This window comes from Triturus cristatus, chromosome 3_1, assembly GCF_964204655.1.
Source record: "Triturus cristatus chromosome 3_1, aTriCri1.1, whole genome shotgun sequence".
Lineage (NCBI taxonomy): Eukaryota > Metazoa > Chordata > Amphibia > Caudata > Salamandridae > Triturus > Triturus cristatus.
Window position 1 is genome coordinate 8,512,609 of NC_140583.1, and position 23,489 is coordinate 8,536,097.

The 23,489-nt window shown below is 50.5% G+C and overlaps 1 protein-coding gene across 5 annotated transcripts in view; it reads right to left on the bottom strand.

The window, feature by feature from the left end:
- AGBL2 (AGBL carboxypeptidase 2) overlaps window positions 1-23,489 on the bottom strand; it is a 1,238,365-nt gene that overhangs the window by 780,065 nt on the left and 434,811 nt on the right. For all 5 annotated transcript variants that reach the window (XR_014979319.1, XR_014979321.1, XR_014979320.1 and 2 more), the window contains exons 8-9: window positions 20,106-20,265; window positions 13,644-13,770 (exon numbers count right to left, since the gene is read on the bottom strand). Coding sequence is in view for 2 of the 5 variants with exons in the window: in XM_085646520.1 (XP_085502646.1) it covers window positions 13,644-13,770; window positions 20,106-20,265 (287 nt within the window). In the remaining 3 variants the exon portion in view is untranslated. The remainder of the gene's footprint in view (window positions 1-13,643; window positions 13,771-20,105; window positions 20,266-23,489) is intronic.

The following is a 23,489-nucleotide window of genomic DNA, read 5'->3' on the forward strand; positions in this document are numbered from 1 at the left end:
GCAACGGCCTTCATTCCTTCGTGGAGGTTGGTTTTGGCGGTGTGGGGGTCTTTGGTGAGGGAGAGGATCAGTTGGGTGTCGTCGGCGTAGGAAATGATGTTGAGGTCGTGCTGTCGTGCGACGTGGGTGAGCAGTGCCATGTAGATGTTGAACAGCGTTGGGCTGAGGGATGAGCCTTGGGGTACGCCGCAGATGATCTCGGTGGCTTCGGAGCGAAAGGGGGGAGAGGCGGACGCTCTGTGTTCTGCCGGAGAGGAAGGAGGTGGTCCAGCCCAGGGCCTTCTCTTGGATTCCGGCGTCTTGGAGGCGTGTTCGCAGTGTGCGGTGGCAAACTGTGTCGAAGGCGGCTGACAGGGCCAGGAGGATGAGGGCTGCGGTTTCTCCGTTGTCAAGCAGGGTCCTGATGTCGTCGGTGGCGGCGATGAGGGCAGCTTCGGTGCTGTGGTTGCTGCGGAACCCGGACTTGGATGGGCCTAGGATGTTGTTCTCTTCGAGGAAGCTGGTCAGTTGTTTGTTGACGGCCTTTTCGATGACCTTCTCCGGGAACGGGAGCAGGGAGATGGGCTGGAAGTTCTTGAGGTACTTGGGGTCCGCCTTGGGTTTCTTGAGTAAGGCCTTGATCTCTGCGTGCTTCCAGCTCTCCGGGAAGGTCGCTGTCTCGAAGGAGATGTTGAGGGTTTTCTGGAGATGGGGTGCGATGGTGCTGCTGGCTTTCTTGAAGATTTGGTGTGGGCAGGGGTCTTCCGGGGATCCGGAGTGGATGGTGTTCATGGTCTTGATGGTGTCGTCGTCATTGATGTTGGTCCAGGCGAGCAGGCGGTTGGTGCGGGTGGTGGTCGTGGGAGCGGGGGTCTCGGTGGTTACTGGGGTGGTGACGCCGTTGAAGCTGTCGTGGATGTCTGAGATCTTGCGATGGAAGAAGGTGGCCAGCGAGTCGCACAGGTCTTGTGACAGTGGGATGTCGTTGGTGTTGGAGCTGGGGTAGGAGAGTTCCTTCATGATGTTGAAGAGCTCTTTGCTGTTGTGTGCGTTGTTGTCTAGGCGGTCTTTGAAGGAGGTCCTTTTGGCAGATCTGATGAGGTGGTGGTGTCTGTGGGTGGCGTTCTTGTGGGCTGTATAGCTTTCCGGTGTTCGTTCACGGATTCAGTTTTTTTAAAGTTTTCGGCAGGTTCGCTTGGAGGCCTGGACGTCTTTGGTGAACCAGCTGGCTCTTTTGCTGGTGTGGGTGTTGGAGGGCTTCTTGAGCGGGGCAGGGGTGTTAGTGCAGTCATCGATCCACTGTCTGAGGCTACAGGCTGCGGCATCGGGGTTGGTCGGGTCTGCGGGTGGGTTCTGGGCGAGGGCGGTGGTTAGTTGGTCATCAGTGTTTTTGCTTCAACGGCGGCGAGGCATCTGCTGGGTGCGGTGGTGTGTGGTGGGTTTACAGAAGGTGAAATGGATGTAGCGGTGGTCAGTCCAGTGGAGTTCGGTGGTGCGTTTGAAGAAGACGTGGGAGCTTGCTGAGAAGATGGGGTCAAGCGTGTGGCCGGCAGAGTGGGTGGGTGTTGTGACGAGTTGTCTGAGTCAGAGGTTGGCAAGGTTGGCGATCAGGGTGGAAGAGTTGGAGTCGTTGTTGTTCTCGAGGTGGAAGTTCAGGTCCCCGAGGAGGATGTAGTCCGTGGAAGCGAGGGCGTGTGCGCTGATGAAGTTGGCGATGGAGTCGCTGAACTGCGGTCAGGGTCCGGGGGGTCTGTAGACGAGGGTGCCTCTGAGGGTGGTGTTGGGGTCGGTGTGGATCTGGAAGTGCAGGTGTTCAGCGGTGCTGAGGGTGTCGTCGGAGGCTGTCGAGATTTTGAGGGTGTTTCTGTGAACTATGGCAATTCCTCCTCCTACTCCGTTGGTGCGATCCTTGCGGGTGATTTTGTAGCCTTCCAGGACGGCTATGGCGATGTCGGGTGCAGAGGAGGGGTTCAGCCAGGTCTCTGTCAGGAAGGCGACGTCTGGGGCGTTGGTGTCGAGTAGGTCCCAGAGTTCGACGGTGTGTTTGCGGGCGGAGCGGGTGTTTAGCAGGATGCATCTGAGGAAGTTGGGTTCTTCGGTAGGTGGGTTGGCGGGCCGGATGCTGGTGAAGCTGCAGTTCCGGCAAGAGAAGGGTCCTTGGGTGCGCCTCTGGGCGGCCAGGCAGCAGGTGCGTGATCGTCCGACATTGAGTGCGTGTAGGGTGCTGGAGTCGTAGCTGATGCAGGCGACGTGGCGTTCGTGGGGGCCAGGGGTCCTGGCACTGGGCGTGGTCCAGGCACAGACAGGCGCAGACGGGCTTGCCTTTGCCATATGAGGGGATGTGGGAGGGAGCAGCAGCTGGGAGGAAGGAGCAGGGTAGCGAATGGGAGCTCGGGGGGGGCGGGCCGCAGGGGACGCAGCGGCGGGAAAAACCGAAGGGGGGAGCGGGCGGGGGATACAGAAGGCAAAGTGGGGGGCACAATAAAATGCAATAATGCTAATACAGTCCCCAGTGGAGAGAAGAACACAAAGATGCTAACACAGTAATTAAGAAAACAGCACAGAGAGAGTAATCTAACAGTCAGAGAAAACGGGCACAAACCAATTCGAGCGGCAGCAGCGGGCTCAGGGCACACAGGAGGGGCTGTGTGGTGGCGAGGAGAGCGACCTGCCTGGTGACAGGGTCAAGGGTCGCTCTCTTCACCACTGCGCGGGCTCCCTATGAGGGGATGTGGGAAGGAGGAGCAGCTGGGAGGCGGCAGCGGGGCGGCGAATGGGAGCTCAGGGGGGCGGGGACGCAGCGGCAGGAAAAAACGAAGGGGGGAGCGGGCTGGGGATACAGAAGGCAAAGTGGGGGGCACAATAAAATGCAATAATGCTAATACAGTCCCCAGAGGGGAGAAGAACACAAACATGTTAACACAGTAAGCAAAGGAACAGACTCCCACCCCACAGAGATTAACTGCGGAGTACCCCATGGATCCTCGCTCAGCCCCACGCTCTTCAACATCTACATGGCACTCCTCACCGCCATTGTCAGACAGAATGGGCTCAGCATAGTATCCTATGCCGACGACACCCAGCCCATCCTCTCCCTCACAAAGAACCCCATAGACACCAGAATCAGCTTCCAGGAAGGAATGAAAGACATCACAGTCTGGATGAACAACAGCTGCCTAAAACTGAACTCGGAGAAGACAGAAACCCACCCACCCGACGGACCACGCCCGGAACCTTGGCATTATTCTAGACTCCTCCCTCACCATCTGTTTCAAATCCCTCCGCGTTCTCCTCAAGACCTTCAAGTGGATCCCCCCCAGAAGCCGGAAAGACCGTCACCTACGCACTCATTACTAGCAGAATGAACTACGGAAATGCCCTCTACGCGGGAATCAACAAATCCTTGCAATACAAATTCCAAACCATCCAGAACACCGCAGCCAGACTAGTCCTCGGCACCCCACAACATGAGAATATGACCCAACACCTGTGAGACCTCCACTGGCTCCCAGACGAGAAGAGAGTAACTTTCAAACTACTCACCCACGCCTACAAATCCCTCCACAACCTCAGACCCAAATACCTCAATGAAACAATCTCTTTCCACGCACCCGAAAGAATCCTCTGCTCCGCCGACCTCACACTGGCAGCGACCCCACGCATCTGTAGAAGCAGAGTTGGGGGAAGAGCCTTCTCCTACGTCACAGCCAAAGCCTGGAACGAGCTCCAAGTCACCATCAGACGCTCCCCTACCCTGCACACCTTCAGAAAGAGCCTCAAGACCTGGCTTTTTTTGGCTGACCCGGAGCTTCATTCTTCCCCCTCAGCGACTTGAGACCCTCACAAGTAAGTTGCAAGCTTAAAAAGACCCTAATTTATTGATTGATGGAATGCAAAATGTTTATTACAACATTTAGAATTTTATTATTATTACCAAATAGATTAAGTTGAAAAAAATCAATCCGATAATGCCTACAAAGCGCAAAGAAAGGTACAGAGGCATGAATAGGAAATACAACAAACGTTCTAAGGCTAAAGCATCTGCTTTACACAACTAAGTAATAATAAAAAGCAAGCGTTTGAGCATACTGTTAGAAGCCGTCTGCCCTTTCTGTGGGAAGAGATCTTATCTTGGCAGTGAATGGAGCTTTAGTAGAAGGATTGTAAATGCGTGCAGCCAGGGGATGTTAACCAAAACAAAGGTCCACACAAAAGCGAATTAACACAATAATTTGGAACGAATGGGAACTGATAAGAGCCCCCTTTACAGATATATTACATACAGGTTATTTCACAAGGCAGACAAAACCTAAAAATGAGTAGATAGATAATTATTTATATACAATATATCTTCTATTTCAAATATTGTTTTTAATAATATCTAGGTTACCCAGTCGATAAAAATATAATTCCAAGTGATTACTGTAGGAAAGTGGATTTCTGTTGCAGTAACCCCCCACTTTTTGCCAGACTACTGATGCACTTTTTCTTGGTGTGTCCTGTGTCCCTGCCAATCAGGTTCCCAGGGCCTGTGTTCTTTCCCCCAAAACAAACCCAATTGGCATCTCTGGCCCCAGGTCAGCCCCTGGTAAATGGTACCACAGGACCCAGGGCCCTGTGACCAGAGAAGGCCTCTAAGGGCTGCAGCACTTATTGTGCCACCCTCAGAGGCCCTGTACCCTGACACTCACACACTGCCTTTGCAGACTGAGTGCCTTGGAGCAGAACAAAGTGAAGAGTCGACATGGCACATATCCCTGTGTGCCATGCCCACAAACCACTGCCCTGGCATACATCAGTCACCCCTCTAGCTGAGTTCCCTTTTCCAGTGGTGAGGGTACAGGAGCATGAGCCCTCTACCCCTACAGTGCCCAAATCCATTCCTGGGCACTGTAAGTGCAGTGCTACCATTAAGAGTATATGGTGCTGGGAGTTTGTCATTACGAACTCCACAGCACCATAATGGCTACACTGAAGACTGGGAAGATTGGTATCAAACTTCTCAGCACATTAAACCCACACCGATGCCCTAGATGAGTCAGCACGAGGGGAAGTACAATGTAGTATTTAGGGGCACCCTGAACCTTCCTTCCTCATATTCCCGCAACCTAAGAAGAAAAAGGACGAAAGAAGACGCCCAGCAGAGGAGACTGCAGAGAACAACTGACTTGGCCCCAGCCCTACCGGCCCGTCTGCAGTTTCCAGAGATCCTGCACCAAAAATTGTCTTGTCCTGCAGCTAGCGACCTCCAGAACCCCTGGGAGGACTGACTGCCTTCAGCAAAGACCGGATCTCCTGTGAACAGCAGCCCTGTTCAAAAGAAACTCCGAAAACAGAATCTGAGCCTGCAGAGGACAAAGAAACTCGACGCCTGGAACTACCACTGCACCCGTCGCCTACGGCCCGAGTTCGAGAGGCCCACCGGTCCCAGCGAGGTCCCCAGGCGCTCCAGAGTCCGAGTCCACCGTGGGTTGACCCCTCCAGGACTCCCCGACGTCGCCTGCAGCCTCTGCACAGAGACCCCCCTACCGCCAGTGGCCCGTTAAGGTGAAATCCGACCTCAAAAGACACCCCTGCATCCAGGCACCCTGAGCCCTGGAGAAAAGAATCCGAGGTGCACCTACGTCCCCGAGCCCTCAAACTTACCTGCCCAACTGTTGGTTCCTCCCGGAAGTCTTCCTGGACCGAGCCTGCAGCTGAAAACCAAAACCAAAAATCCCCATTGAAAACAGCAGGGCACCCGATGCCAAAACAGCACTCTGCACCTGGCTGCCCCACTGCCCCTTTGGTGCTAACTTGGTCCCCAACTTGAGTCAGGAGGGGCAAAGTCAGCGGTAACCCTCTAGGACAGCACCGGATTATCAATTACCCCTTGTATTGGTTGGTGACAAATTCAAATTCACCATGTGTGTGCGCTCTTGAATAGTACCCGCTAACACAATACCTCCCCAGATACTGGGGCAACATGAGACATAAACAGCAAAAGGCGCACCACTTCCGCAAGTATAAATAGTATCAAATTAGTCCATGTACATGAGATATTTTCTTTTTCAAATTGATCTTCTTTATTATTCATTTGTTTAAAATGACATTTAAGAACAGCCAAAGCAGCCGACGCGTTTCGTCCAACTTGGGACTTCTTCAGGGCGTAAAAGACAGTGCATCTGTTTATGTATGTTTTTCTTGAGATTTCTAGAACGTCATTCAAAATCAATTCATAATATAAAGCATGTGTCGAATGAGATAATGGTCTAAATCCGACAAATGGCAATCGATGGTCCCGTCTTATTTATAAGTGATATATCACCAGGTCAAAAATTTATCCAATAATACGGATAAGAGTCAGAGTCTTTATAATGCCCGATTCCGCATATTCCAAATCCTGGACGGGACTCAATCTTTAGGCAATCTGTAACTTGCCCTGAGCTTAACCCTAATAGCTTTGCTCCCACAACCCAGTGGCCTGCTTGCCAGCAGCCACCAACCGGAGCCCCCCTATCCTTCATAGGCTAACATTGGGTCTCAACACTCTGCACCCGGCCGCCCTAGTACCACTGGGGGTGCAACAACAGTGCATCATTGACGCTGGGAGACCCCTGAGTCGTACCCCAAGCCTAACCCAAAAGACCGATTACTTACCTTGAAAGCGATAACCTGTTTTTCCTCATAGAATAACATTGACACTTTTGTCGACTTTTGAAAACTAAGAATATTCCTTAAAAATCACACAAATAACCAAAACGCATTTTCTCAACTGTTTTCAGGAAATGTTCCAGTGCTGAATCTAGGTATCCAGCCCTGAGTAAGAAAAGTAACGTTAAAGTAACTTACCTGCTAAGTGAATTTCCTCCCATAGGATAACATTGGTGATTCTATGTGAAATACAAGAATATTCTTTAAAAATCGTACAACTGACTAAAACGCATTTACTCACCTGTTTTCAGGAAATGCCCCGGTGCTGAATCTAGGATCCAGCACTGTGTTAGTTAAAGTAATCCGAAAAGTAATTTAATTGCCTTTTACTGAAGAAGACTATTGATTCCCATGGTACAAAGTCCTACTGTATTTTGAAAGAATTCAACAAAAGCATCTTGTAGCTGAAAAGTATTTACATGCTTACCCGTACCAGGCTTGCTTGGTTCTAGAAATAAAACAACAGTATATTTTTTATACAAAAACAATTGGTCTGACGTTTTCTTTGAGTGTGTGAATTAATTTGCTGACTGAGTGTGTACAACAAATGCTTTACACTGTCCTATGATGCTGCCTTATTGCTCGACCAAGCTACCACTTTAGAGAGTAAGGTTCTATCTAACTTTAACCTCTGTCAAACCTTTGGAGACCCTTGGACTCCATACACACTGTACCTCACTTTGGTGCAGTATTTATAGAGCCAGTTTCTTACAATTACACAAGATATCTTTAGAACTGAATCCTTGTCAATATCCAGAACCAGTATGCAGTGGTGGTATCAGTCCTACCATGGTGTGATTAGGTCATCTATGATGAAGCATGCCATGACACTGTGTGTGAGGTGACTTATCCAATTATCTTGGAACCTGAATGGATTTAGAGAGGGACAAACAAAAAGAAGAGGTGCCCCCTTCCCTAGCATTCATTGTGTTTGGGTTAAGTGGATTTTGGAGGTTGTGCAAGGTTGGGGCCTCTTTCTCTCCTTTGGTGAAGGGATTACCACACACACAACACTGATCTTGAGAGCACCAGTGTAAGAGCTTGGAGGGGGTTCTCTTAAAGAAAGCCAGACGGCCTGAAGTGGACAGTGTGCAATGGGGGTGTTTCACCACAGCATCAAAGTGTAGAACCTTCTGTAGGGAAGCACAAGCACAATGTGGAAGGCAACTAGAATACTTTTTCATAAGTTCATCTTGGTACAAACCATTAGCCGTGTGGAAGAGGCTATGAGCACGGATTCTGTGTATATTTAGGAATTTATATCTTGCTGCAATGGCTTAGGTGGAGATGAAAGATTCCAACCACATAGAGGGGCTGAAAATGGCTAGATTTCTACACAAGTGGCAAAGTGAGTGTGTTTGTCGCGAAAGTGAGCTAGGAGTGGAGATAGTCCTGGCAGAGGAAGTGAAGTACAAGCCTGTGCCCTAGATAAATCAGAATGAGGGAAAGTACAAGCCTGTGCCCTGGATGAGTCAGCACGAGGGGAAGTACAAGCCTGTGCCCTAGATGAGTCAGCACGAGGGGAAGTACAAGCCTGTGCCTTGGATGAGTCAGCATGAGGGGAAGTACAAGCCTGTGCCCTAGATGAGTCAGCACGAAGGGAAGTACAAGCCTGTGTCCTAGATGAGTCAGCACAAGGGGAAGTACAAGCCTGTGCCATGGATGAGTCAGCATGAGGGGAAGTACAAGCCTATGCCCTAGATGAGTCAGCACGAAGGGAAGTACAAGCCTGTGTCCTAGATGAGTCAGCACGAGGGGAAGTACAAGCGTGTGCCTTGGACGAGTCAGCATGAGGGGAAGTACAAGCCTGAGCCCTAGATAAGTCAGCATGCGGAGAAACACAACCATGTGCCTTAGATGAGTCATTGTGAGAAGTACAAGCTTGTGCCTTGGATGAGTCAGCATGAAGCAAAGTACAAGCCTGTGCCTTGTATGAGTTAGCATGAGGAGAAGTACAAGCCTGTGCCTTCAATGAGTCCGCATGAGGGGAAGTACAAGCCTGTGCCTTAAATGAGTCATCATGAGGAGAAGCACAAGCCTGTGCCTTGGATAAGTCAGCATGAGGGGAAGTACAAGCCTGTGCCTTGGATGAGTCAGCATGAGGAGAAGTACAAATCTGTGCCTTGGAGGAGTCCGCATAAGGGGATGTACATGTCAGTGCCTTTGATGAATCATCGTGAAGGGCAGTACAAGCATGACCTTGGATGAGTCAGCTTGAGGGGAAGTGAAAGCCTGTGCCTTGGATGAGTCAGCATGAGGAGAAGTACAAGCCTGTGCCTTGGATGAGTCAGCATGAGGGGAAGTACAAGCCTGTGCCTTGGATGAGTCAGCATGAGGGGAAGTACAAGCCTGTGCCTTGGATGAGTCAGCATGAGGGGAAGTACAAGACTGTGCCTTGGATGAGTCAGCATGAGGAGAAGTACAAGTCTGTGCCTTGGAGGAGTCTGCATGAAGGGATGCATATGTCAGTGCCTTTGATGAGTCATTGTGAAGGGCAGTACAAGCATGACCTTGGATGAGTTAGCCTGAGGGGAAGTTAAAGCATGTGCCTTGGATGAGTCAGCATGAGGGGCAGGACAAGCCTGTGCCTTGGATAAGTCAGCATGAGGGGAAGTACAAGCCTGTGCCTTGGATGAGTCAGCATGAGGAGAAGTACAAATCTGTGCCTTGGAGGAGTCCGCATAAGGGGATGTACATGTCAGTGCCTTTGATGAATCATCGTGAAGGGCAGTACAAGCATGACCTTGGATGAGTCAGCTTGAGGGGAAGTGAAAGCCTGTGCCTTGGATGAGTCAGCATGAGGAGAAGTACAAGCCTGTGCCTTAGATGAGTCAGCATGAGGGGAAGTACAAGCCTGTGCCTTGGATGAGTCCGCATGAGGGAAAGTACAAGACTGGGCCTTGGATGAGTCCGCATGAGGAGAAGTACAAGTCTGTGCCTTGGAGGAGTCTGCATGAAGGGATGCATATGTCAGTGCCTTTGATGAGTCATTGTGAAGGGCAGTACAAGCATGACCTTGGATGAGTCAGCCTGAGGGGAAGTTAAAGCATGTGCCTTGGATGAGTCGGCATGAGGGGCAGGACAAGCCTGTGCCTTGGATAAGTCAGCATGAGGGGAAGTACAAGCCTGTGCCTTGGATGAGTCAGCATGAGGAGAAGTACAAATCTGTGCCTTGGAGGAGTCCGCATAAGGGGATGTACATGTCAGTGCCTTTGATGAATCATCGTGAAGGGCAGTACAAGCATGACCTTGGATGAGTCAGCTTGAGGGGAAGTGAAAGCCTGTGCCTTGGATGAGTCAGCATGAGGAGAAGTACAAGCCTGTGCCTTGGATGAGTCAGCATGAGGGGAAGTACAAGACTGTGCCTTGGATGAGTCAGCATGAGGAGAAGTACAAGTCTGTGCCTTGGAGGAGTCTGCATGAAGGGATGCATATGTCAGTGCCTTTGATGAGTCATTGTGAAGGGCAGTACAAGCATGACCTTGGATGAGTCAGCCTGAGGGGAAGTTAAAGCATGTGCCTTGGATGAGTCAGCATGAGGGGCAGGACAAGCCTGTGCCTTCGATGAGTCAGCATGAGGGGAAGTACAAGCCTGTGCCTTAGATGAGTCAGCATGAGGAGAAATACAAGTCTGTGCCTTGGAGGAGTCCGCGTGAGGGGATGTACATGTCAGTGCCTTTGATGAGTCATCGTGAAGGGCAGTACAAGCATGACCTTGGATGAGTCAGCATGAGGGGAAGTAAAAGCCTGTGCCTTGGATGAGTCAGCATGAGGGGAAGTACAAGCCTGTGCCTTGGATGAGTCCGTATGAAGCAAAGTACAAGCCTGTGCCTTGGATGAGTCAGCATGAGGGGAAATACAAGCCTGTGCCCTAGATGAGTCAGCATGAGGGGAAGTACAAGCCTGTGCCTTGGATGAGTCAGCATGAGGCGAAGTACAAGCCTGTCCCGTGGATGAGTCAGCACGAGGGGAAGTACAAGCCTGTGCCTTGGATGAGTCAGCATGAGGGAAAGCAAAAAGCTGTGCCCTAGATGAGTCAGCACGAGGGGAAGTAGAAGCCTGTGCCCTAGATGAGTCCGCACGTGGGGAAGTACAAGCTTGTGCCCTAGATGAGTCCGCACGAGGGGAAGTACAAGCCTGTGGCTTGGATGAGTCAGCATGAGGGGAAGTACAAGCCTGTGCCTTGGATGAGTCAGCATGAGGGGAAGTACAAGCCTGTGCCCTAGATAAGTCAGCATGAGGAGAAACACAACCATGTGCCTTAGATGAGTCATTGTGAGAAGTACAAGCTTGTGCCTTGGATGAGTCAGCATGAAGCAAAGTACAAGCCTGTGCCTTGTATGAGTCAGCATGAGGAGAAGTACAAGCCTGTGCCTTCTATGAGTCAGCATGAGGAGAAGCACAAGCCTGTGCCTTGGATGAGTCAGCATGAGAGGAAGTACAGACTGTGCCTTGGATGAGTCAGCATGAGGGGATGTACATGTCAGTGCCTTTGATGAGTCATCGTGAAGGGCAGTACAAGCATGACCTTGGATGAGTCAGCCTGAGGCGAAGTACAAGCCTGTGCCTTGGATGAGTCTGCACGAGGGGAAGTAAAGCCTGTGTCTTGGATGAGTCAGCATGAGGAGAAATACAAGTCTGTGCCTTGGAGGAGTCCGCGTGACGGGATGCACATGCCAGTGCCTTTGATGAGTCATCGTGAAGGGCAGTACAAGCATGACCTTGGATGAGCCAGCATGAGGGGAAGTAAAAGCCTGTGCCTTGGATGAGTCAGCATGTTGGGAAGTACAAGCCTGTGCCTTGGATGAGTCCGCATGAAGCAAAGTACAAGCCTGTGCCTTGGATGAGTCAGCATGAGTCGAAGTACAAGGCTGTGCCTTGGATGAGGCCGCATGAAACAAAGTACAAGCCTGTGCCTTGGATGAGTCAGTATGAGGTGAAGTACAAGCCTGTGCCTTGGATGAGTCAGCATGAGGGGAAGTACAAGCCTGTGCCCTAGATGAGTCAGCATGAGGGGAAGTACAAGCCTGTGCCTTGGATGAGTCAGCATGAGGGGAAGTACAAGCCTGTGCCCTAGATGAGTCAGCACGAGGGGAAGCACAAGCCAGTGCCTTGGATGAGTCAGCATGAGGCGAAGTACAAGCGTGTACCTTGGATGAGTCAGCACGAGGAGAAGTACAAGCCTGTGCCTTGGATGAGTCAGCATGAGGGGAAGCAAAAAGCTTTGCCCTAGACGAGTCAGCACGAGGGGAAGTAGAAGCCTGTGCCCTAGATGAGTCAGCACGAGGGGAAGTACAAGCCTGTGCCTTGGATGAGTCAGCATGAGGGGAAGTACAAGCCTGTGCCTTGGATGAGTCAGCAAGAGGGGAAGTACAAGCCTGTGCCCTAGATAAGTCACCATGAGGAGAAACACAACCATGTGCCTTAGATGAGTCATTGTGAGAAGTACAAGCTTGTGCCTTGGATGAGTCAGCATGAAGCAAAGTACAAGCCTGTGCCTTGTATGAGTCAGCATGAGGAGAAGTACAAGCCTGTGCCTTCTATGAGTCAGCATGAGGGGATGTGCAAGCCTGTGCCTTAGATGAGCCAGCATGAGGAGAAGCACAAGCCTGTGCCTTGGATGAGTCAGCATGAGAGGAAGTACAAGCCTGTGCCTTGGATGAGTCAGCATGAGGAGAAGTACAAATCTGTGCCTTGGAGGAGTCCGCATAAGGGGATGTACATGTCAGTGCCTTTGATGAATCATTGTGAAGGGCAGTACAAGCATGACCTTGGATGAGTCAGCTTGAGGGGAAGTACAAGCCTGTGCCTTAGATGAGTCAGCATGAGAGGAAGTACAAGCCTGTGCCTTGGATGAGTCCGCATGAGGGGAAGTACAAGACTGTGCCTTGGATGAGTCAGCATGAGGAGAAGTACAAGTCTGTGCCTTGGAGGAGTCCGCATGAGGGGATGTACATGTCAGTGCCTTTGATGAGTCATCGTGAAGGGCAGTACAAGCATGACCTTGGATGAGTCAGCCTGAGGGGAAGTACAAGCCTGTGCCTTGGATGAGTCTGCATGAGGGGAAGTACAAGCCTGTGTCTTGGATGAGTCAGTATGAGGGGAAGTACAAAGCTGTGCCCTAGATGAGTCAGCACAAGGGGAAGTACAAGCCTGTGCCCTAGATGAGTCAGCACGAGGGGAAGTACAAGCCTGTGCCTTGGATGAGTCAGCACGAGGGGAAGTACAAGCCTGTGCTCTAGATGAGTCAGCACGAGGGGAAGTACTGCCATCCAAAGATGAATGGTAGCAACACAATTGGATATCTGAGATTGCAAAAGGGGTGAGAAAGTGGGGAAGAAAAGAGTATTTAGGAGTTGTGTGCATAAAGGTAGTAAAAAAATCCAAATGAGGAGACGATATCAGCAAGGGAAGTGGTGCAGAGTAAGAAAAGAAGAGGGCGCACGTGAATTGACATTGTAGACCCTCTACATGGGTCCACAATTCCTTTCGACCATCACCTGTATAAGCATGTACCTGCCACCCAACTTTCATCTGGCGCTCTCTGATGTGACCAACTGGTTCAGGTCCTGAGTGCCTGCAAAGTACAAGGACATACAGTCTCAGCATCACTCTTGCTGCCCATTTCAGGTCTTTTATATCCTCATGTGAGGGGTTGACTTTGGGTCCATCCCTGGAACCCGTGGCATTGTGTCGCTGCTGGTCTTGCTGCCTGTGGGCTCTGAAGCAGTTGTCTGGCACCATGCACTGCATCTTCACTGATGTTCAACCAGCTACAAGCAGGAGCATTCTGGTGCTGTGGTGAGTGGGTAAAGGTACAGTGACCAACACAGAATGAACCATGTGCTGCTCTGGGTAGCATCACTGTCAGCAGAGCCACCCAATCTTACAGGAATGCAATACACCTCCCCTGTCTACCTTTGGGTCTGCAGACTCAGAGCAGGAGCATGTAAGGGTATGTAACTACTTACCCAGGGTAGAACCGCCGAAGGTGGACTCCATGGTGTAACTGTTGCCAATTCCCATCTTCCACATCACAATCCGACCAGTCCCTTCCTTGCTCTTCTGGACTTTAAATTTACAGCTCTGGAAGGAGAACTGAAAACACAGCGCTTAGTGTACAGCAGGGGCCACGTGCATGTATCTAAGTCACAGGCCACTCTTGCAGCAACAATGAAACAAAGATCAGAGGTAGATCTGACAGAGAGCAGTGACATCACAAGTGTGTGCCGCCATGTACGAAAGGGATATGGCAAGGGTCTGAAGAAGGGCGTGTAAGCATGTATGGACTGATATTTGTGGATTGCAATTAGTGGTGTGGTCAGGCTGGTGTATGAGCAGGAAAGGTGCAAAGGGTGTGCACAAAAACAAGTACTGCACAGCTATCAGGCCTGTGAACAGATGTGCGTGCAAGGGCTGAGTTAGGGGTGAGAATGGGCACGCGTGTGTCCACGTGGGAAGGTCTGGGATGATATTGCACACAACAAAGTCACACTCCAAACCATGTCCCTCTTCCTGTGTGGCCAGGAATCCCTTCAGGGGTGTCACTTCCTGGATTTATGATGGTGGGCAACTCACACAGAATCTGAAACCTGCCTGTAGAGCCCGGGTGATGGTGCATTGCCCTCCCTCACCCACAGCATCTGAAACCTGCCTGTAGAGCTCGGAGGGGGATACAATGTACTCATCCGATACCGGCCTGTAGAGCTCGGGTGCTGACACAATGCACTCACTCACAGCATCGGATACCTGCCTGTAGAGCTTGTGTGCTGCTACAGTGCACTCACTCAGAGCATTCAATACCTGCCTGTAGAGCATGATGCTGATACAGTGCATTCACTCACAGCATCTGATACCTGCCTGTAGAGCTTGTGTGCTGCTACAGTGCACTCACTCAGAGCATTCAATACCTTCCTGTAGAGCTTGTGTGCTGCTACAGTGCATTCACTCACAGCATCTGATACCTGCCTGTACAGCATGATGCTGATACAGTGCGCTACTCAACAGTCTCTGATAGCTGCCTGTAAAGCTTGGATGTTGATACAGTACAATCACTCATAGCATCTGATACCTACCTGTAGAGATCAGGTGCTGATATGGTCCACTCACTCAAAGCATCAACAATCTGTCTATAAAGCTCAGATGCTGATATAGTGCATTCACCCACTGCATCTGATAACTACCTGTGAAGCTCAGATGCTAATACAGTAAACACACCCACAGCATCTGATACCTGCCTGTAGCGCTCAGTTGCTTAAACAGTGGACTCACTCACATCATCTGATACCTGCCTGTAGCGCTCAGTTGCTTAAACAGTGGACTCACTCACATCATCTGATACCTGTCTGTAGAGCTCTGAGACTGATACAGTGCACCCACCTACAGCATCTGCAACCTGTCTATAAAGCCTGGGGCTTATACAGTGCACCCACCCACAGTATATGATACCAGCCTGTAGAGCTCTGGGGCTAATACAGCGCACTCACCCACAGCATCTGATACCTGCCTCTAGAGTCAGGTACTGATGCAGTGCATTCACCCACAGTATCTAATAACTACCGGTGAAGCTCAGATGCTAATACAGTAAACACACCCACAGCATCTGATACCTGCCTGTAGGGCTCAGTTGCTTAAACAGTTGACTCACTGAAACATCTGATACCTGTCTGTAGAGCTCTGGGACTGATACGTGCACTCATTCACAGTATCTGATGTCTGCCTGTAGAGCGTGGGTGCTGATACAGTGCATTCACCCACAGTAACTGATTTCTGCTTGTAGAGCCTAAGAGCTGATGCAGTGCACACACCCAAAGAATGTGCTACCTGTGAGTAGAGATTGGGTGCTAAGTCAATGTACTCGCACATAGCACCTGTTACCTGCTTGTAGAACTCTGGTGCTCATACAGTGTACTCACTCACATCACCTGATACCTGCCTGTACAGCTTGATGCTGATACAGTGCACTCACTCACAGCACCTGATACCTGCCTGTATAGCAAGATGCTGATACAGTGCACTCACTCACAGCACCTGATACCTGCCTGTGCAGCAAGATGCTGATACAGTGTACTCACCCACAGTATCTGCTACCTGCCTATAGAGCTTGGGACCTGATACAGTGCACTCACCCATAGCATCTGATACCTGCCTGTACAGCTTGATGCTGATACAGTACACTCACCCACAGCATCCGATACCTGCCTGTACAGCATGATGCTGATACAGTGTACTCACCCACAGTATCTGCTACCTGCCTATAGAGCTTGGGACCTGATACAGTGCACTCACCCATAGCATCTGATACCTGCCTGTACAGCTTGATGCTGATACAGTACACTCACCCACAGCATCCGATACCTGCCTGTACAGCTCGATGCTTGTTAGAATGGGGAACATCTGGTTGGCACAGGTAGGTACTTGTGACAAGCAGTGGTCCCTTCTTCTATTCAGGGCGAGAGGATTACCCCTTCAGAACAACCCCTGCTCACCCTAAAGGTAGTGTGGCGCGAGCAGTCAGGGCTAAACTTCAGGGCGCTAGCCAGTTAAGCATTTATGATCACACACAGTAAACCACAATGATCCCCCACAAATGGACACCAGGCGTAAGTTGTATCAAAAATACGGATGCTTTATATAAAAGATTCTTTGTTACGCAGGCATGTACAAGACCATCAATAACGGTTGCGAAATGGAAGCCACAAGATGATAATTAGGCACTGTTCTTGTCTTTGGTAACTTATTCGATCACGAGCGCTTCACAGGGCTCGGTTGAGTCGGTCCAGTCACGGGGATGCGCAGTGCACCCGGGATACAGTGATACGGGGAAATCAGAACGTTGCGGACCCCGAGTCCGATAGAGAGTTCACTGTACCTGGGAACGTGCGATGTGCCTGGACGAGTCTTCAGGGGAGATGCAGGTTCTGCACCTCGTGGGTCTTCCGGATCAAGAATTCAGCGGGCGGCTCTCGGTAGACAGGTGCGGCCCAGGGCCTCCGACACGGACTGTGCGGGAGGTCACTGCGGAGGGCGGCACGGTCCGACTCAGGTTGGGAGGTGAAGCGGGGCGGCCGGATACGTTACGACGTACGGGCGGCCGTCCGAGGCTTGATTTCACTTCCCAATTAGAAATCCGGCGGGAGGGCGAGAGGGCACCAGGCACGCTCCAGTGGCAGGCAGGTGACAGGGAAGCGGGCGGCCAGCCTCGATGGGTCCAGAGCGACTCGGGTAGAGCGGGGCTCTCGGCGAGGGGAGGCGGCCAGGCTTCTGGGTGTCACGGCCCTAGGAGGGGTGGCAAGGTGCGCAGAGCACTCCGGCGGGAGAAAGCACACGGCTCGAGTTCTCAGACGAGCGGAGACACGGTGAACCCACTGGTCCTGGGGTTCAGTTCAGGGGGCAAGCTCTTCTTCCAAGCCCTTGGAGATAGTTGAAGAACAAAGTGCAAAAGTCTCTTTCAGTCTTTTTCCTCTCCTTCCTCAGCAAGGCACCTACTGCAGGCCAGTCCCTCAGGTCAGGGAAAGTTATTCCTCCTTCAGCTTCTTCCAGGTCCTTCTAGTCGGGCAGAGTTCCTTCGTGGTTCAATCTGGATCTGATTTCTTAGGAGCCAGGCTCCTACTTTTATACAGGGATTCTTTTGTTCTCTAGCGCCAGGGGGCCTGGGCCTGGCTCAGTCCAGTTTTGGAGCACTCTGTTGTGGTGACTCGGCTTGTTCCTTTCAGCAGCAGGGCAGAGACATCAGCCGCTCCACAGGGGGCGGCGCCGGCTTTGTGGTGGCAGAGCACAGGTCTATTCAAGAGTCAGGGTGTACTCCTCCCACCCATCCCGGTGTAATCTCTCTACCCACCACCTGGCAGCCAACCTGTCTCCTGGAATCCCCCAGCCCTGCTCCTGTACTGTTGCTAGGCAGAACACACACACAGCAGAGGCGGACTGAGATGGTCAGGCACGCAAAGGCTAACTTTCTAAAAGTAGCATTTGCAAACCCAGGATATTAAAATAACCTTTACTAAAAGATGGATTTTATTATCCCGAGTTCAGGCATACTAAACATGACTTTCTACCATGCTCTCTGAGTCCACTGGGGTCACAGCGTGTAGCGATCCCAGCAGCCCATTCTGGCCTATGGAGAGCAGGTAGCCTTCAATAGTGAAAAACGAAAATGGCTGTAATTCACTATTAAGACATGCCACACACATCAGGGCATGTCCTACCTTATGCCTACAATGCACCCTGCGCTTAGGCCTACCAGAGGGGTGACTAACATGTAGTTAAGGGAAGGTTTAGGGACTGGCAAGTGGGGACACTTGCTCAGTCAGCGCGACGGTACCAGACCGCGCGCAGGTTCTGCAGTGGCAGACCCTAGACACATTTTACCCCGCTGCTTCGGTGGGTGGCACAACCAGTGCTGCAAGCCCACTAGCAGCATTTGGATATACAAGCCCTTGGCACCCCGGGTGCACTCTACTAGGGACTGATAGTAAACCAAATAAACCAAACGTGGAAGTCAATTCACATAATACATTTTACCATAGGGAGCACTTGCACTGTGGCACTGGATGGCAGTGGCACAGTGCCCTGAGCAGCTAACACCAACACAAAACACATTGAGGCACAGACAAAAATGGGAGGGTGACCCACGCCAATGGTGCCAGGTCTAACAATGCTGATAGAGTGCACTCACCCACGCCATCTGATGCCTGCCTGTACAGCTCGATGCTGATAGAGTGCACTCACCCACGCCATCTGATGCCTGCCTGTACAGCTTGATGCTGATACAGTGCACTCACTCACAGCATCCGATACCTGCCTGTACAGCTCGATGCTGATAGAGTGCACTCACCCACGCCATCTGATGCCTGCCTGTACAGCTCGATGCTGATAGAGTGCACTCACCCACGCCATCTGATGCCTGCCTGTACAGCTTGATGCTGATACAGTGCACTCACTCACAGCACCTCATACCTGCCTATAGAGCTTGGGACCTGATACAGTGCACTCACCCATAGCATCTGATGCCTGCCTGTACAGCTTGATGCTGATACAGTACACTCACCCACAGCATCCGATACCTGCCTGTACAGCTCGATGCTGATAGAGTGCACTCACCCACGCCATCTGATGCCTGCCTGTACAGCTTGATGCTGATACAGTGCACTCACTCACAGCACCTGATACCTGCCTGTACAGCTTGATGCTGATACAGTGCTGATCCCCGCCTGTAAAGCTGGAGCGCTGATACAGTGCACTCACCCACAGTATCTGCCTGTAGAGCTCTGGGCTAATACAACGCACTCACCCACAGCACCTGATCCCTGCCTGTACAACCCGGGTGCTGATGCAGCGCACTTTGAAGAGCTCAGGATGACAGTTCCTGAAGTGGGCTCCATTGCTTTATGAGCCTAGTTCTGGCTTGATATACAAAACATGTACCTAACTTAGAAGCCATTCTAGTTGATGATTTCTGTGGAAGCAAGAACAGGTAACCGAAAGAGAAGAGGTGGGTCCTCGAGAATCTGTGGGCTTAGGGGAATGGTTTAGCTGTGCTCATATGTTGTGGTGGAATTAGCTGAAGGGTTAACTGTGGTGGGTTGAGTTAGCGGTAGTGGTTAGGGTTAACTGAAAGACATTTGGTGAGCTGTGCTTATCTGTGGTGGGTGGAGTTAGCATAGAGGGAAGAGGTTAGATGTGGTGAGTAGAGTTAACTGGGACCAAAGTGGTTATGTGGAGTATGTGGTGAATCAGGTTAGTTAAGTGAGAAGAGGTAGATTAGCTGTGTTGGTTAGGGTTAGCTGAGAGAAGGTTTGTGGGTTAACTGTTGGATAGGGTGCCCTGAGAGGGTAGGTGGTACTCTGTGATGGGTGGCTTCAGTTGAGAGAGAAGAGGTTAGCTGTGGTGGGTGGAGTAGCTGACAGAGGAGGAGTAGATGAGTGAGGTTCACTTAGAGGTAAAAGGAGCCCTGTGGTTGCTGCCCTCAGATAAGAGAATAGATGAGCTGTGGTGGGTGGGGGAGCTGATGGCGGCGGAGTAGATTAGCTGTGGTGAGTAAGTGCACTGAGAATTCAGGGGGTGCTTTGGGAACGCTTGTCTTGACTGAGGGAGAAGTAGTGAGCTGTGATGAGTGGAGTTATCTCAGAGTAGGAGGAGGTTAGCTGTGGGGGATGGACGTAGCAGAGGGAGAATAAGAGATTACCTCTGGTGAGTAGGGGGTTGTTGACAGGGGAGGAGTACAGTATCTTTATTGGTGGGCATAGCTGAGTAGAAAAGGTAGATGAGCTGTGGTGAGAGGGGTAGTTGACAGCAAAGGAGATTAGCTGTGGTGAGTGGTCTCACTGAGAGGTAAGAGGGTGCTTTGAGATAGTCAGCTTCATCTGAGGGGGGAAGAGGTGAGCTGTAGTTATTGGATCCACCAGAACAATGCCATTTAAACACCTGTGTACCTGATCTGGTGCATTCTTGCCCAGCATGAGCGGGAAGACCCTCTCATGGAGCTGCTGCGCCGGCTTGTGCTTGTTGTTGCAGCCATACATGAAGACGTTACTCTTTCGGCTGTGTCCATGGAAGTCACAGTACAGCAGCACCTCCCGCTCTGACAGGAGCCTTTATAGAAAAGTAAAAATATACAGAAATTCACCATCAGATACTTGGCCTAGATTATAAGTAGACACCACAACAGCTACTAGGAAGGAAAGAAGAAGCTATCACATGTGAAAACATCAAACACCTAGATGGAAGGACTGTCAACCACCACACAAGCAAACATCAAACACCAGGAAGACAGCGTCAGCCATCACAAAAGCAAACATCCAACTCCAGGAAGAGAGGGCGCCAGCCATCACACAAGCAAATATCAAACACCAGGAAGAGAGGGCGTTGGCCATCACAAAAGCAAACATCAGGAAGGGAGCATCGGCCATCACACAAGCAAACATCAAACACCAGGAGGGGAGCATCGGCCATCACACAAGCAATCATCAAACTCCAGGAAGACAGCACTTCGGCCATCACATGATTAGGACTCAAGGGGAGTGTCACCATCACATCAGCAAACATCAAACACCAGCAAGGAAGCATGTTGGCTATCCCATTAGCAAAATATGACAGAGAATGTCGGCCATCACACAAGCTAATATTAAACACCAGGAAGAGAGTGTCGGCCATCACACAAGCTAATATCAAATAACAGGAAGAGAGCGTCGGCCATCACACGAGCAAACATCAAACACCAGGAAGAGAGCTTCGGCCATCATACGAGCAAACATCAAACACCAGGAAGAGAGGGCGCCGGCCATCACACAAACAAATATCAAACACCAGGAAGAGAGCGCATTGGCCATCACACAAGCAAATATCAAACACCAGGAAGAGAGGGCATTGGCCATCACACGAGCAAATATCAAACACCAGGAAGAGAGGGCGTCGGCAATCACACAAGCAAATATCAAACACCAAGAAGAGAGCGCATTGGCCATCACACAAGCAAATATCAAATACCAGGAAGAGAGCGTTGGCCATCACACAAGCAAATATCAAACACCAGTAAGAAAGCGAGTCAGCCATCACACAAGCAAATATCAAACACCAGGAAGAGAGGGCATCGGCAATCACACAAGCAAATATCAAACACCAGGAAGAGAGGGCGTCGGCAATCACACAAGCAAATATCAAACACCAGGAAGAGAGTGTTGGCCATCACACAAGCAAGTATCAAACACCAGGAAGAGAGGGCGTCAGCAATCACACAAGCAAATATCAAACACCAGGAAGAGAGGGCGTTGGCAATCACACAAGCAAATATCAAACACCAGGAAGAGAGGGCGTCGGCAATCACACAAGCAAACATCAAACTCCAGGAAGACAGCACTTCGGCCATCACATGATTAGAACTCACGGGGAGTCTCGCCATCACATCAACAAACATCAAACACCAGCAAGGAAGCGCGTTGGCTATCTCACTAGCAAAATATGACAGAGAATGTCGGCTATCACACAGGCTAATATCAAACACCAGGAAGAGAGCGTGGGCCATCACACGAGCAACCATCAAACACCAGGAAGAGAGCCTCGACCATCACACAAGCAAACATCAAACACCAGGAAAAGAGGGCTTCGGCCATCACACAAGCAAATATCAAAAACCAGGAAGAGAGTGCATTGTCCATCACACAAGTTAATATCAAACACCAGGAAGAGAGGGCGCCGGCCATCACACAAACAAATATCAAACACCAGGAAGAGAGGGCGTTGGCCATCACACAAGCAAATATCAAACACCGGGAAGAGAGGGTGTCAGCAATCACACAAGCAAATATCAAACACCAGGAAGAGAGCACATTGGCCATCACACAAACAAATATCAAACACCAGGAAGAGAGCGTTGGCCATCACACAAACAAATATCAAACACCAGGAAGAGAGCGTTGGCCATCACACAAGCAAATATCAAACACCAGGAAAAGAGCATTAGCCATCACACAAGCAAATATCAAACACCAGGAAGAGAGGGCGTCGGCAATCATACAAGCAAATATCAAACACCAGGAAGAGAGGGCGTCGGCAATCACACAAGCAAATATCAAACACCAGGAAGAGAGTGTTGGCCATCACACAAGCAAATAAACACCAGGAAGAGAGCGCATTGGTCATCACACAAGTTAATATCAAACAACAGGAAGAGAGCTTCGGCCATCACACAAACAAATATCAAACACCAGGAAGAGAGCGTCGGCCATCACACAAGCAAATATCAAACACCAGGAAGAGAGAGTTGGCCATCACACAAGCAAATATCAAACACCAGGAAAAGAGCGTTGGCCATCACACAAGCAAATATCAAACACCAGGAAAAGAGCGTTGGCCATCACACAAGCAAATATCAAACACCAGGAAGAGAGGGCGTCGGCAATCACACAAGCAAATATCAAACACCAGGAAGAGAGGGCATCAGCAATCACACAAGCAAATATCAAACACCAGGAAGAGAGGGCGTCGGCCATCACACAAGCAAATAAACACCAGGAAGAGAGCGCATTGGTCATCACACAAGTTAATATCAAACAACAGGAAGAGAGCTTCGGCCATCACACAAACAAATATCAAACACCAGGAAGAGAGGGCGCTGGCCATCACACAAGCAAATATCAAACACCAGGAAGAGAGCGCATTGGCCATCACACAAACAAATATCAAACACCAGGAAGAGAGCGCATTTGCCATCACACAAGCAAATATCAAACACCAGGAAGAGAGGGCGTTGGCCATCACACAAGCAAATATCAAACACCAGGAAGAGAGGGCGTCGGCAATCACACAAGCAAATATCAAACACCAGGAAGAGAGCAAGTCAGCCATCAAACAAGATAATATCAAACAACAGGAAGAGAGCTTCGGCCATCACACGAGCAAACATCAAACACCAGGGAGACAGGGCGCTGGCGCTTAACACAAGCAAATATCAAACACCAGGAAGACAGGGCGTCGGCAAGCGCACAAGCACATATCAAACACCAGGAAGAGAGCAAGTCAGCCATCACACAAGCTAATATCACACAACAGGAAGAGAGCTTCAGCCATCACACGAGCAAACATCAAACACCAGGAAGAGAGCGTCGGCCATCACACAAGCAAATATCAAACACCAGGGAGAGAGGGCGCTGGTGCTTAACACAAGCAAATATCAAACACCAGGAAGACAGGGTGTCGGCAATCGCACAAGCAAATATCAAACACCAAGAAGAGAGCGCAGTGACCATCACACAAGTTAATATCAAACAGCACAAAGAAAGCGGATTGGCCATCACACAAGCAAATATCAAACACCAGGA